General features: G+C 44.1%; 1 protein-coding gene across 1 annotated transcript; it reads right to left on the bottom strand.

The window, feature by feature from the left end:
• Positions 1 to 13,818: 13,818 nt before the first annotated feature.
• NRSN1 (neurensin 1) lies at positions 13,819 to 15,670 on the bottom strand (the record flags this gene model as incomplete). The annotated part of the gene is made up of 2 exons (XM_081325388.1): positions 13,819 to 14,217; positions 15,479 to 15,670. The coding sequence occupies 2 exons, from the start codon at positions 15,668 to 15,670 to the stop codon at positions 13,819 to 13,821; spliced, it is 591 nt and encodes a 196-aa protein (XP_081181514.1).
• Between the last annotated feature and the right edge of the window lie 581 nt (positions 15,671 to 16,251).

Here is a 16,251-nt window from a genome sequence, read left to right as displayed (position 1 = left end):
CATTATCTTGGTGTTGCATTCCAAGCCTCTGGAGCCTGGTGGAAACAAAGTTGTCTCTGACGAAGCTAATAACAGCACCAAGGCAATATTCGGCTGGCTTTTTCCTCACTCTAGGGGCAACAAGGATACTGTTTAAAGCCAAACCTAGTTTGCAGATGCTTTACAGTTTACAAGTCTGCATCTATAGTACCTTTAAATGTCTAGAGATTGTCCACTCACAAGCTTTTGTGTACTGCTTTCAGATCCCATGTTGTGACTTAAATGCTCTGGTTTGTGTGATATCAGGAATGGTTCTCCTCGAGGAAAGACTACTCATTTGTCACCTGTCATAGTTCTTAAACGTTTACTAACTGTTCACTGCCCCCCGTAATTTTGACAACTCTGCTTCATAACAGAAGACAACTCTTTTGAACAACTTGTTTTTCTGTGTTTCTGTGGTCCCTGTCCTCCCAGCTTCTGTTGTCTTTAAGTTTAGAGAAAACCCAATACAGAAATTCTCCAGTATGTTTATGATACAGCATGGCAGATGGACTTAAAGATTATGGGCAATTCTTACAGGCAAGTGCTATACCTGACCCACTTGCTCCTGTTAAGTATTTATTCCGTCTTACATCTGTTTCACATCATAGAACATCTTGCCTCGTCCATTTCCACATATTCCCTATAGAATAGATGCCAGAATAGATGCCAGAAAATCCTTGTAGAGATACTCTGAGCTTGTGATTTTACATAAACCTGAAAACCTTGCCCTTTTTCGTGTCTCTTCTATAACACCATTCATTCTACCTTCGTAACATCCCTCATTCATAAAACTCCTACAGTATCTCATTCACAGGTAGAGGTTGTATACCAACCTCTGGCAGTATCAAAACTCACTTACAAAAACTGGTTAAGTTCTTATATATCCTGTTTCTCTTTTTAGGCTCTTCTTCTGTTTTAGTCTTTACCTGTATTGTAGTTTCATTGTACTTTACAGGTAGCCCTAGACTTATAATAGTTTGTTCAGTGTCCGTCCAAAGTTACAACGGCACTGAAAAAAGTGACATATTTTTTTATTACCCATAATCATCATGTTACCAAAGTTCAGATGCTTGGCAACTGGTTCATAGTTATGACCATTGCAGGGTCCCAAAGTCATGTGATCCCCTTTTGCAACCTTCTGACAAGCAAAGTTTAAGTTTAAGTTTAAGTTTTATTTAATTTGTATACCGCCCTTCTCCTTGGTAGGGACTCAGGGCGGTTCACAGGGCATATATAAAAAAGACAATACAAAAATTAAAAAAGATTAAACCCATGCCCAGTTAAAACAGTAATACAAATCTAAAACAACAAATTAAAACCCATAATCCCCCGTCAGGCCAGACCAGCCATTTCAAATAGGTGGGTCTTCAGGCCACGACGGAAAGTTCGGAGGTCTGATGCCGTCCGGAGCTCTACCGGCAGTTGGTTCCATAATGCCGGAGCGCCCACAGAGAAGGCCCTCCCCCTGGGGGCCACCAGTCGGCATTCCTTGACTGGTGGCACCCTGAGGAGGCCCTCTCTGTGGGAACGCACAGGGCGGAGGGGAGTTGATGCCGGCAGCAGGTGGTCCCTGAGATATCCCGGACCCATGCCATGTAGGGACTTAAAGATCGTAACCAAAACCTTGAACCTCACCCGAAAGACAACTGGCAACCAATGCAGCTCGCGGAGCAAAGGTGTAACATGGGAGTACCGGGAAACTCCCAAGACAACTCTCGCGGCCGCATTCTGTACCAGTTGGAGCCTCCGAGTGGTCTTCAAGGGAAGCCCCATGTAGAGAGCATTACAGTAGTCAAGGCGAGAGGTCACGAGCGCATGAGTGACCGTACACAGGGCATCCCGGTTCAGATAGGGCCGCAACTGGCGCACCAGGCGAACCTGGGCGAAAGCCCCCCTAGTCACGGCCACTATATGATCTTCCAAGGTAAGCCGTGAATCTAGGAGGACTCCCAAGTTGCGAGCCCTATCCACGGGGGGTAAGAGCTCACCCCCCATAGAAAGAGATGGAACATTTTGAATGTCCCGGGATGCCGGAATGTACAGCCACTCAGTCTTGTCAGGGTTGAGTTGAAGTCTGTTCCTCCCCATCCAGACCCGAACCGCCTCCAGGCAACGGGACATCACAGCGAGGGCATCACTGGGGTGGTTTGGGGTCGAAAAGAAAAGTTGGGTATCATCAGCATATTGATGATACCCAACTCCAAAACCACGAATGATCTCACCCAGCGGTTTCATGTAGATGTTGAACAGGAGAGGCGAGAGAACCGACCCCTGAGGAACTCCACAAACGAGAGACCTAGGGGCCGATCTCTGCCCCCCTGCCAACACCGACTGTGAGCGTCCCAGGAGATAGGAGGAGAACCACTGAAGAACTGTGCCTCCCACTCCCAATCCCCTGAGACGCCGCAGCAGGATACCATGGTCGATGGTATCGAAAGCCGCCGAGAGGTCTAATAGGACTAGGACAGAGGAATATCCCCTATCCCGAGCCCTCCAGAGATCATTCACCAGAGCGACCAATGCCGTCTCCGTGCTGTACCCGGGCCTGAAACCCGATTGGTAGGGGTCCAGATAATCCGCTTCATCCAGGACCAGAGGGAGCTGATGCGACACCACACTCTCGACAACCTTCGCAAGAAAGCGAAGGTTGGAGACTGGACGAAAGTTGTTCAAAACAGCTGGGTCCAAGGCAGGCTTCTTGAGGAGAGGTCTCACCACCGCCTCCTTCAAGACGGTGGGGAAATAACCCTCACTCAAAGAAGCAGATATAACCGCCTGGAGCCAGCCTCGTGTCCTCTCCCTAGCTGCATAAACCAGCCAGGAAGGGCACGGGTCCAACAAACATGTGGAGGAGCTCAGCCTCCCCATAATCCTGTCCACTTCATCAGGGGTCACAGAATCAAACTCTTCCCAGGTAACATTGACAAGACCGCCCGTGTCCTGATCGCCTGACTCTGCCCAGCTGGAGTCCAAACCGGTCCGAATCCGAGCGATTTTATCCGACAGATGTTGGCTAAATTCCTCGGCACGACCCTGCAAGGGATCCTCCCTCACCTCCTGATTAAGAAGTGAGCGAGTCACCCTAAACAAGGCGGCCGGGCGATTATCTGCGGACGCGATGAGGGTGGAGAAGTAATTGCACCTCGCCACCCTCATCGCTGCGAGATAAGACCTAATGTAGGTTCTTAACCGCAACCGGTCGGGTTCGGATCGGCTAGACCTCCAGCAGCTCTCTAGGCCCCGTTTCCGACGCTTCATCTCCCGGAGCTCCGCGGAAAACCATGGAGCTCGCTGGGATCTGCGCCGGGTCAGGGGCCGCAAGGGTACAACCCGGTCAAGTGCCTCAGTGGCTGCCCTTTCCCAGGCTTCCACTAAGGCATCCGCCGAGCTGTGAGCAGTGGAGGCAGGTGGGGACCCCAGCGCCGCTTGGAATCTATCAGGATCCATTAAGCGTCTGGGGCGGTACCATCTAATTGGCTCCGTGCCCCCACGGCGGGGGGTGGCAAAACGGAAGACCAGCCGCAGGAGATGATGATCGGTCCATGACAGGGGTATAATAAATGGAGAGCCCCCACCTAGATCATCCAACCACCGTCTAGATAAAAAAATCAGGTCAAGGGTGTGGCCTCCCTCATGAGTTGGCTCTGAAATTACTTGCGTCAGGTCCATGGCCGCCATGGAAGCCATGAACTCCCGAGCTAGCTCCGATGAACCTCCCAGGGATGGTAGATTGAAGTCTCCCAAAACTATAAGTTTGGGAAACTCAACCACCAAGCCCGAGAGGATATCGAGCAGCTCGGGCAGGGCTGCCGCTGTGTGACTAGGCGAAATGTACACCAGCAGCAAGCCCAACTGCGCCCCAGGACCAAATCTCATAAAGAGAGACTCACACCCGACTATCTGAGAAACGGTGGCCTCCCGCGGACATAAGGTCTCCCTAATGGTAACCGCCACTCCCCCACCCCTACCATGAGCTCGTGGCCGGTGTAGCACCCGGAAGCCTGGTGGGCAGAGGTCAACCAAAGGGACCCCACCCTCTGGGCCCAACCAAGTCTCCGTGATGCAAGCCAGGTCCGCATGCTCACCCTCAACTAAATCCCTAACGAGGGGAGCTTTATTAACCACGGACCTGGCATTCAGGTACACCAGCCGGAGCTCAGGAGGCTGCACATCCTCGCTCCCGGGATCTCGGGGAAGAAGCAGAGGGTCGGAGTGCCTCACCGCTTGCAAATAGCGGGGACGGCCCTCCCGGTAGCGATACGGCCCCTGTCTATCCGCCTGCTGCCATTCCCCGTCGTGGGAATTGATAATCCCACGACCCGCTCATGAGCCCCGGCGACAACGCCACCCCGTTCTCCCCCCGTGCTATCAGACCCAAGGCTGGTCTGAACCATGGTAGATCGGCCACCCCCCATAGCCAAACAACCGGTATCTCCCACCCCGCTCCCTAGCCCTATAAAAAATTTGGATAAAAAAATAATCAGAGGCTTTCTAGATTTACATGAACAGCCCCTGCCCCTGCCCAGCCATCTCTCAGAGACCAAAAACTCGGGCCCGTCATCAAGGTTATCAACGTTTAAGGAGGCAGGTCGCACCCAGGAGAGGGGGGCACCCCTGAGGGCGTACAAACGCGTGCTCGTATATTGCCGCATAAGTATAAAAAAGTCCAAACAGTCCAGGATAGGCATCCCTGAGTTGTCCATGGGAGGATTGAACATGACAGAAGTCTGGATCCCCACCCAACTTCACTGCCACTCAGTTGGGTGGCCCCCAAGACAGGCCGCAGCCCGTTCTCTCACAACGGGTAGAGACTCCATTCCTGGGGGTGGACCAGGTATCCTCTGGGTAGGCAAACCCCATAGAGCTCCCACCTCTATGAGGTTGCAAATGGAGAGGTCCAGCCACTCTCCCACCGTGGCCGATACCCAGGTATGTCGAAAGTCCAAAGGGAGAGGGGAGAGGATAGGCAGGCAGATGGTAAAAAGTGTGTCCAAGGCAAGGAGGGTAGGCAGGCCAGAATAAAAATAGTCTGAATCACCGGCGTCACTGCAAGAGCAGTCCAAAGATGATACACGATGCAGGAGCCCCATGTCGTCCTTGCTCCGGTAAGATAACTCCCGGTCGTCCTCTTCGCCACCCAAGCGGTCCGAAGACGCCGTCGCCATAAGAGGCGGCCTGAAGCAAGGGTATAGGTCAACCATCGTCGCCAAGGTAAGTAATAATAGTCGCCCTCTCCACCGCCAAAACGGCCCGAGGGCGACACCACCACCAAAGCGGGCCAAGGCGGCTTGGGGCCACATGGAAGTCCCGCCGCCGGCGAAAAGATCAAAAGCCCAAAGGCACCAGAGTCAGCAGCCGGCCTCCGCCGACGGGGCAACAGTCTCAGGAACGCCGGTACAGACAAAAATGGCCCTAAAGCCAGCTGGTGAATTCCCGAGCGTCCGGAGCATATCGTCGTCACCGTCGCCGCCAAACCCGGGCCGCCGCCGCCATCGCCATCACCGCCGAGCGCGGCCCAAAAAATCGTCGCGCAGGCTGCTACCCGCGCCAAGGCCGACGCCCACGCCGCCGCCACCATCATCACCGCCGCCGACCGGACAGCCCAACGGGCCTCACGGGCACACTCCTCACCGACGGGCGTCCTCCTCATCAGCCCGAGCCGGCCCGAGAACAACCAAAGTGGCCCGGACGGCCCGAAAGCAGCAGGGAGCGCCACGCCAGCTATGAGCAGCCCGAACGCTCCGGAGAGAGTGAGAAACGGCGGGAGGAAGCAGCCGGTAGGTAGCAGGGCCAGCAGCCAGCAGCCGGTCGCTCAAACAGCACAAATCCAAAAAGACCGCTGCTGGCTTCGTCCGCCTTCGTCCGCCTCCGCGTTGCCACATTGCCCCTCGGCAAACCCCAATCCCATCTCAGCAAGCCGTAAAGGCTTGTGAGGGGCTCCCAGGGGACGCCTATCAGCTGGAGCTCGCGGAGCTCAGCCGAGCGCGTCCTCCATCTTCAGTGGGAAAGCCAGATTCACTTAACAACTGGGTTACTATCTTATCAAAACGCAATGATTCACTTAACAACTGTAGCAAGAAAGGTCTAGAATGGCCCAAAACTCGCTTAACAAATGTCTCACTTGACAACAAAAATGTATTGTCTACCTGTATTGTCTTTTAATTCCCTCTTTTAACCTGATGGTCATTGATTGCATTTTATTTTATTGCTAAATAAACCCTAACCAGTCCAAGATATTATTCTGTTTCCAATTCAAATTGGTAACTGAATGATACATCAGCTCTGATAATAGTACAACATCTTCAGTGCACAGGAGGGCAACTCCCCCCCCCGCAAACCCTCATGTATGAGTGATGCACAGCAGCCCCTCACAGCTTTATTCTTGAAGTGATGATGTTACCTAGTTTGGGTAATGAAAAGTCTGCAAGAAAACTACCAAGCTCAGAGAACACCAAGGACCCCTCATTTATTTTTATTTTATTTTAATCCCATTTATATCCCGCCCTTCTCCGAAGACTCAGGGCGGCTTACAATTTAAGCACAAACCAATGTGCTTAGCAATAGCCTTCATTCTATGTATATGTCTGCTTATTAGGGCTTTCGGCCCCCGCCAAGCGGCATTATTACAAAGTCAGCTTATTGCCCCCAACAATCTGGGTCCTCATTTTACCTACCTCGGAAGGATGGAAGGCTGAGTCAACCTTGAGCCTGGTGGGATGCGAACCTGCACTAATTGCAGGCAGCTGGTGTTACTTAAGGAGGCATTAGCCCACTGCTCCACCAAGGCTCTTGCTCAAACCTGAGCAACAAATATACTCCTTTATTAGAATTCTGTTCTTCATCACCCAGCATAGGCTGTCTGAAATGTCTTAACTTACTGTGGCTAATAGTAACGTTGATTGTGTTACTTACATTTACCTCATGAAAGAAGGCAAATATATGCGTCCCAGGATAATGATGCAGGATCCAATCTGGGTCGGTCACCAGGACCAGAAGCTTTGTCTTCTGAGCTTTCGGACTTGTGATGGAGCCCATCCTCAGGGAATGTCTCTCTAGCAGAGTGTGTCTCTAGCACAAGTCCGAAAGCTCGGAAGACAAAGCTGTTGGTTCCTGTGACCGAACCAGATTGGATCCTGTTACATTTACCTGTTAATTAATGTGACTTTTTAACTTTTGAACAATGTACAGAGATAGACAACATATCGCATGCGGTCTGCCCATGCTAACTCCTGCCTGGAGTCAGCTAATATTATGTGACATTGGGTGACTGTTTTCAGATTGTTAACCCAAGTGACAGGAAGGCCTGCTTTTGTCCCTTCCATTTCCCATCAACTAGAGTGTGGATGTTAAGAGACCCTCTGGCTAATGGGGTCGCTATACACATTCACATCTGTCTCCCTGTGATATGTAAGTCATGCATATGTAGACAAGAAGAGCTAAGGTAGCCTTTCTGTCTCCGTCTCTTTTTTATCTCACTATGAGACATTACCTCAGGCTCTTTCTTCTCAGTAGGGTGTTGATAATTCATGTAAGTCAAGCTGGGAAGAAGACCACTGTAAAAGATGGACTAAAGGGGACTAAGAAGTCACAGGGTTGAACTACCTTCCTAGTAATTCTATCAATTGTATCCATACTGGATACTGGTTCTATCATAGTTCTATCATACTGGACTGGTCCTATCATAGTTAGTGTGCCATGAAGGAGAACAAATTATTAATAAATTAAAATTGTATCATTAGTATTATAACAGGATCAACATCCTGTTGATCCTGATATAATATAGTATTACTGTATAACAGGATCAACATCCCTTGGACAAGGGATTCAGAGGCTGCAATGAATTAGCTGGCCTTGATTACTACGTTCTTTGACTTGAGGGAAATACAACCTCAGGCAGCTAAATCTGTTGGCAAACTCTGTCCTATTTCTGTTGTCTAAGAATGAATTTTCCTAAAAGCAGCTTGTCAGACAGTTGAAGTCCTTCTTCACCATCTGCCAATTGCTGAGGTCAGTTTTTTCTATGGCTCGCTTATGACATTTTGGGCCCAACTTCTTTCTTTTATTTTGGCCATACATTTGAATCTAGTATTTACTGCATCTGGTTTAAATGATGTTTTAATCTATTTGCCTATTCGTATTTTTATGCGTTTCTCTCAATGCACTAATTCTCTCAATGCAAATATATCCAATGCCTTTCGGAAACAGGATAGCAAATTTGTTAAATAACAAATGCCTTTATGAATGGATCAGACAAATGGAACAATAAAACAATGCGATATTATCGATTTTGTTTAGTTCAGCTTTTAATTTATAAACAGGGATATATTTTTTGGCTTTGACTTATGATGCTGTTTAATATTGCCACAGATAGCCCTTATTTAGTGATCATCATTGGGACCAGGAACTCAGTCATTAAGGAAAGCAGTCGCTAAGTGAAGCTGCAATTATGTTTATGATCTTATTTCAGCTTCCCTTTGCTTGTAAAGGTAAAAAATGTGAGGAGTGATCATAAAGTTATTTTCTCATACCATAGTAACTGTGAAGAGTCTCTAAACAAGGCAGTCACTAAACAAGGACTACCCATATATATATATAGACGCTATTACAAAAAATAAGTTATGATAATTAAGAAAATGGAAACCAAATTTTTATGTTCCCCACCCTTTTTTTTTTTACAAAATACTGTAAAGATGAAATGCATCAGGCTACCAAATAATGTTTGTGATGCTATCAAAACCAATTTGGAGCTACTGCACAAAATCATAATGGAAACTTTTCTATTGCCACATACCTGAAGAAGAGAGCAGAGATGTTCCCATCCTTCAGCTCATGCTATGGGAATAATTTTATTTTTTTTGAAAAAAACACAACAACAACAAGGAGAAGAGGCTGGTCATCAAGAAATGAAAGAAATGGCCTAAACTGAGAGTGCATTCATTAACATGAAGTAAAAAGCAGTGATTGCTAATCAAGCTATGCTACTATAAATTAGAGCTCAGCATAAATTTCACGAGCTATTTGTCTTCTGCTCTCTGTGTTTGTGGGATTTCAAAATCCAGAAACAACGGCTGGAGTTGTTTGGTAGAGAACTGATAGGATTGGTTGAATGCTACGGTGCAACAAGGGGAATTTATATTATATGGTAATATGGATTGTGATTCAGCCAGGTTGCTTAAGAGGTAGTAGCATTTTCTTGCTTGCCATCTTGTTCTGCTCAAGGTTATTTGCCTCTTATTGTGTGGGTCAACAATACTTATGCTTTCCCCTCAAGTTGTTCCTTTTTTATTATTTCTGCATCTGCAGTCATAATGATGAGATCAGATGTATGTTGACTTGCAAAGCTCTCTAGGAAAGGACTTTAGTGCAAAATATTGTATTGGTCCTTTGATAGAAAGAATCAAGATAAATGCTATTATGGGGTAAAATTCTAACATTACTATTTTTTATTTCTGTGTAATCTAATTAAGGGTGAAACATTTTCGTGTTAGGGAGGAAAGTAATAACAATATGAGAAAACGCTTTGCTTCTGAAACTATGCTACTGAAACAAGTTAAAATAGGTTATTTTGTTTCTAAAAAAGACTTAATAATTTAGTCCTAGTGACCAAAAGGCAACTTTGTGCCTTAAGTATCTATAAAAGTGGTTTATGCTTGCTCCCACAGCTATGGACATTGAAGAAGGTCAAAAGCTGATTGCCCAAGTTTTAGAATTTGTATTGACCAAATATGCCAAAACATTGAAATTCTAGAGGGCTTTTCATTCATGTCAACTTCGCTGTTTGATAACGCATCTGCCCTTTTCTGAACAATACTCTTCTTGACAGCTTTAGGGGTTTTTTTCTCCTAGAAATTCATGTAAATTATTTTTTCAATCTAACTTCAAGACACTATGCTATCGAAATGCAACTGAAAAATATGGTGACTATCTCAGATGTCACTATGAATGTCCTTCATGGAACTCCACCGGGAGACTCAAAATGTCACATTTCTGTTCTTCCCAGTCTTTAATCAAAGTTCCATTGGAAAGGCCACAGAGCCCTATCTTCCTATTGCCCTTATGTTGCCTTCTTGACAGAAGTGAGGAAAAACTACAGTGAATAAGACATCCATGAAAACAGCAAGATCAGACTTACAGTTAAGGTTTGCTATAATGGCTCTAAAGTACATCCAAAGAAAAGAGTGATAGAATCATTTTATAGAATTACTTCTTGAGGAATTACTGAATTACTTCTTGAAGTATTTCAAAAATTACCAAAATTCTTACCCAGTTATTTTTCTGTCTCACGTATTTCAGATACCTTGTCTTAATAATAGCTGCAGTCTCTCCTCCCATAAGATTGACTGCTGTGATTAACTTTTTAATGCAGAAAAGGATGTTGTGGGGCAGTGGAGTGCTTAACATTTCCCATGACGTTTGTAGCTGAGGGCATTTTCCCATGATACCTTTCTATTTGCCAGCCCCTCTAAAATACTTTGAAGTGGGCTGCGCGATTGTCATCACTACTGCTCATGCAAACTAATCCAGGAGAGAACCAACTAGAACTAAGGAAAACTTTTCTGACAGTGGAATGATTTGCCCCCAAAAGTTGTGAATGCTCCAACATTGGAGGTTTTTAAGAGTTTGGACAACCATTTGTCTGAAACTGTGTAGTTTACTGCTTGAGCAGGGGGGTTGGACTAGAGGACCTCCAAGGTACCTTCCAACTCTGTTATTCTGTTATTTGGGAATGACCTTGGCAGGGAGAAGAGCCACAGATTGAACAACTGTCCTGTAAAAGGAATCTCAGTCCACAGGGAGGAGGAGGGGGCATAGGAAGCATTTCAGAAGGAATCTGTTGTGTATGTAGGATGCTTGGCTGGCACAGCCAACCTAACATCACTGGCATCACTCAGGTGATGTGATTGGTAAACCTGTCTGGCAGGAAATATACTACACTAGGTTGGGTGTTACCTGGCCAGTGGGAAAACAGAGCAATGGGGTTGGTCAGCTCGTCGGGCATCAGTAGTATATAAGGGATTGACGAGGGTAGGACTGTGCTTCCATTATGTGATCAATAAAAGGAACAGTTCGTGTACCCTGTCTCATTCTTGTGTCCATGTGGCCGCACACTTTACAACAGAATCCTCCCTAGTTTTTCAGAGAATAAAAGGAGAGGAAGGAAAAAAAAATACAGTCTTGCAAGTGTTTATGTAACCCTATATTAAAGATAAGAGTTAGTGTCATAATTGTGCTTCTTATCTTTCTACCTCAGTCTAATGAAGCTCCATGAAGTGCTCCTTTCAGCTAATTGGTGACAGAATACAAAACCTATGGTTAGGGTTCCATGTCTAAGCTATGGCAGTTCCTAAAATAACAATAATAATAATCTCTCAGGCTTGTGTTTTCAGTATATGCTGTGTGTATTTGTCTAGCTGTTTTGCAAACAACAACAATAACCTTCTTAAAGGTTTCTTAGGTTAAACTTTGCAGCCAGGTCATGGCTGTCCCAAAGGTGCTTTTTCCAAAAGGCAACTGGATTTTCTTGGTTTTTTTCTTTGAAAACTTTTCACTTCTCATCCAACAAGCTATTTCAATTTTATTGTAGAACTGAAGTCCAATTGCCATTTCCCCCCAAAGCTGCTTCTGAGACATCACTGTAAAACTGTGTGTTTCCTTTCCCCAACTTCCATAAAATAAAGTTGACAAATTACTCTGAATCATAGCATTGTTTATTTAATGTATAGCTTAATGTGTTTTGTGAATCCAAACAACTGTAACTTGCTTAATAAACTAAGGCTAAACATACAATGTGTGAACCCAGTCAGTAACTCCTAGGTGACACTGTGAACATTGAATAGTTATAAATTAATCAATCAATCAATCAATCAATCAATCCCTCATCAAGAAAGCTAGTTCTCAATAATTTTATTAGTCCATTGGAAAAAATATACGGAATTGTAGGGGAACACATGTTGTCAAATAATACAAAGTTCACATTTTTACATAGGTTTTTTTTTAGTTCCATTGATTAAAGTGTTGACAGTAACTGTCTCTTGAGACAGGTGTGATTTATATTTTAATGACAAGGTAAAACAGTAAGTAAGCATTTTCACAACTGTTCTCTGCTTAAGGAAAAGCTTGCTTTCTTAATCAGAAATGTAATATCTGGTACTTCAACTCAAGATCCAACAGATTCAAGGAAAGATGGAAGAATATCTCAGACATCAAACTAAATGTGATACTTCCTGACATTTTTCCTACAACAGTCCTGCTGAAATTAATAACAAATCACGGATAGGGATGTTGTTGTTGGTTGATGGTCGTTCACAAATGGAGTAGGCCAATTTTGCTCTGGCTTTCTCTCTCTGTGTATGCAGGTATGTATGTATGTATGTATGTATGTATGTATGTGACATTCTTCTTTACTCCCTCTTTTACTGCTTTGGATGTCGAGGGAGATACAAAGTTCTGGTTCTTGCTCTTCTGGTTATTTGATGCTGTTGTAGTATGTCTTTGATGACCATGACATTAAAAGGAAGAATTTCCATATGCCTATGTACAGTATAAGAGCTCTATGTACACATCCAAATGCCTGGGATGAATTTTTTTTATTGCCCTTGCCTTGTTCTAGTAAAACTGTGCACCCTGTCTAGCATAACCAGACCATTTTTTCTTTTCTTCCTAAGGGCTCAAGGCCAGACTTGCCACTGAGTTAATTAATTCTGTATTCTTTTCCATGCTAAACACTGGGCACCTTTCATAATAGCCTTGGTGGATGTTAATACAAATGGAGAGTTAAAAAAATAAAGATATATGTTGGCTGAGGGATTGAGAATGACCCCAGAAGAAATCGGTTTGATGCAGCCTTTCTTTCAACGATTAAAAACATTGTAATCTCTTTAAAAAGATGAGCTTTTGATAAATATGATAAAATTACTGGCCTTCAATATTATATATTTTGACTTAAAAGTCGCACTGTCATTTGCTACTGTTGTTATATAGAATGGTTGGGAATGAATTCGCATGGTGAAGAAAGAGCGGGCTGCTTTGTGCAAGAGGAAGTGACTGTGGTTTTCTGGTTTGGGGAGTGAGGTTTTCTATGTCTTTAAAACAGTATTAAGCCTCTCTGAGATACAAAACACAAGCAAATTGTGTTCCCTTCTCAAAAGAGTGGCAAGCTGAAAAACCACAATTGCAATAGGAAGAGGCTTTGAAGGCCAAAGATAAAGGGGTTTAAATTTCTAAATTTAGAATGGATAGAAAGCTTTGGGTATTAAAAAAAATAGAATCACATGCATATGATGGCTTTTTTTAAAAAAAAAAGTTTGCACAAGATGTGCTTCTGCTTGCACTCCAGGAGAATAAACATGTCTAATAGAAACAGAAATTGCCTGCTTTCTACTGTCTGGTACACACACACACACACAGTTTTTGTGGGACTCTGACAGTTCTTTTTGAACAGGACACGATTCAAATTGTTCACACTAAACAGACAGACATATTCATTATTTAAAAGGAATAAAATATGTAACAAGGAAGAGATAAGTGGAGAAGAATGAACCATGTTCTGGAAGGGGAGAACAAAAAAAAACCCTTCACAACATACACAATAACGCTGTATTGAAACCAGTGATGGCTGAACCTTCACTTCCTTATCGTTCCTGTAGTTCCTATCAAAATAGGTTTTTTTTCACCCCCTGCCTGCTTCTTTTCCTGCTGAGTGCAGAACTGCCGCACTGCAAACCCAGGTTGAAGTGCTAATCAAGGCAACCTTTTCAAATTCACAAGAAGGGTGTGTTAGGATAGAGAGAAGAGGAATCAGGTCTCAGATAAGGGCTGGATATTTTGAACTTTAGACAACGTAACGGGTATCTTGGATTCTCCAGGTGCTGGGGCTTTTGTGACTGGGTATGTTTGGGCTTTCATATCTGCTATTCTCTCTTTAAATTTCTGTTGCAGGTACTTTTCTTCTTTGGAATAGCTTTTTGCAAATGCAGACATAAGTAAACAGGCTGCCATCGTGGTCCCTCCAATGCAAAATAATATTGCTCCTGCCAACTTGCACACATCAAGGGCTCTGTTAAATTGGACGGCATGGGTATCCACTACCACAAAATCTTCTACTCCAAGGGCTTCAATTTTGGGGGTTACCAGAAACCCTACTACAAGAACTATGATCCCTGTCAGCATAAACATTGTCCCCGAGATGAGTCCAACCTGAAAAATAGAGAGAGTTCAGAAATCAACAAGGCAAGTTTCTATTCTAATGGCTTTTGCTTTGTGGCTATAGTCTTAGATGTTAAACATACCTAATGTGTCACTGGTATTTATAGTCACTTCTATGAAACTTAATTTGCTTAAGGCTTTCATCCTGTTGACGGATGAATCTGTTCTCTTGTGGAAAAGTTTGGAGTTTTGCTGGCAATTGCTGTCTTATCACATCTGGAGAGTTTTGAGATCAGGGATAGCTGTCTATAAACACCATAGTTATCAGTGCCTAAGTCCCATGAAAATCAGTAGACATATATAATAAGCAAAAAAGAATAAATAAATTGTTCTGTGTATATATATATATATGTGTGTGTATGTGTATGTGTATGTGTATGTGTATATGTATATATATATATATATATATATATATATATATATATATATATATATATATATATATATATATATATATATATATATACATGTGTATATATATATATATATATATATATATATATATATATGTGTGTGTGTGTGTGTGTGTGTGTGTGTGTGTGTGTGAGCTTTTGATTTAATAAAAATTATCCTTCCTGTAAACATTTGCATTTCTAATTTGAATGCTGTATTTTCCTTTTATTACTATCCCAATAATGGAATTTGGGACAATTTATTCTGAAAGAAAAAGGGCTGCTTTTTGGTTCAATATTCATTTTGAACATCTGATCTTTTTTATGTTCCAGAACAGATTCCTGTACCTTGAAGGGGGAATAGTTTAGAACAGAGGTCCCCAAACCTTTGGGCACCAGGGACCGGTTACATGGAGAGAGGTTTTTCCGTGGACAGGAGAGTGTGTGGTTTTATGTGCTGCCTGCATCCCGGGATGGGGCTTTGCTTGTTTGTGCGGACCGGTTGCTGGCATGCCGCGGATTGGTACCGGTCCACGGATCGGGGGTTGGGGACCCCTGGTTTAGAATATAGTGAGTTTAATGAAGATAGCTTGTATCTACCATTTGGCCTAACATGCCACATCAAAGCCTTCCAGTTTTCTGCTTTCAAAATAGAAGGAGATGGACAGTTGAGAATAAATACATTGTGTATTTACTGATTTATTAAATAAACACCCCACCTTTCCATTGAAGTTATTAACAACCAAGTTATAATGGAAAAGCTAAAAACTCATCAGTCATTAGTGACGATGGGTTGTGAGGTCTTTGGAGTCAAGACTCCACAGATCTGCTGCAAGACAATTATTGGGTAGGAGCTGTACCTTCCAAAATGTAGAGCTCCACTTGTTGGGTGACCTCTGAATCTGAAAATCATCATCATACTCCCAAATGGATCCTGTGCAGTCTTCATAAAACTGGTGCAGGTAAGAGCGAACTCCATAGCGCTGGTAACCACCTTCAGTGGAACCCTGATGTCCTTGCTTTGATGCATAAATGTCAGCATACGCACTCATCCTTCCCACCTGCAATGAGACAGAATGGACACTGGGATCCCACAGAGCTAGAATCGGGTTGGGCTAATCATCAACATGATCTCTAAAAAGTTGAAAAACCTCACCAGAGAAATTTTCCAATGAAATATATTTAGTGTTAGATATTTAGATAAGACTCCTGCGAGTCCCTTGGACTGCAAGGCGATCAAACCGGTCAGTCCTAGAGGAGATCAACCCTGACTGCTCTTTAGAAGGCCAGATCCTGAAGCTAAAACTCAAATACTTTGGCCACCTAATGAGAAGGAAGGACTCACTGGAGAAGAGCCTAATGCTGGGAAAGATTGAGGGGACGACAGAGAATGAGGTGGCTGGATGGAGTCACTGAAGCAGTAGGCGTGAGCTTAAATGGACTCCAGCAGATGGTAGAGGACAGAAAGGCCTGGAGGAACATTGTCCATAGGGTCGCAATGAGTCGGACACGACTTCGCAGCTAACAACAACATTTAGATTAGAATAGCTGGTTCTTAAAATAACACCAACACATGCTTATGGGTTCTTTCAGACCTCTTATTTTCTAGATGACCGGGTCAATAATTTAGAGA

The sequence above is a fragment of the Vipera berus genome (assembly GCF_964194415.1).
Source record: "Vipera berus genome assembly, chromosome: 3".
NCBI classification, from domain to species: Eukaryota; Metazoa; Chordata; class Lepidosauria; order Squamata; family Viperidae; genus Vipera; species Vipera berus.
The sequence above is the reverse complement of the archived record's forward strand: the minus strand, read 5'-3'. Positions and strand labels throughout refer to the sequence as shown.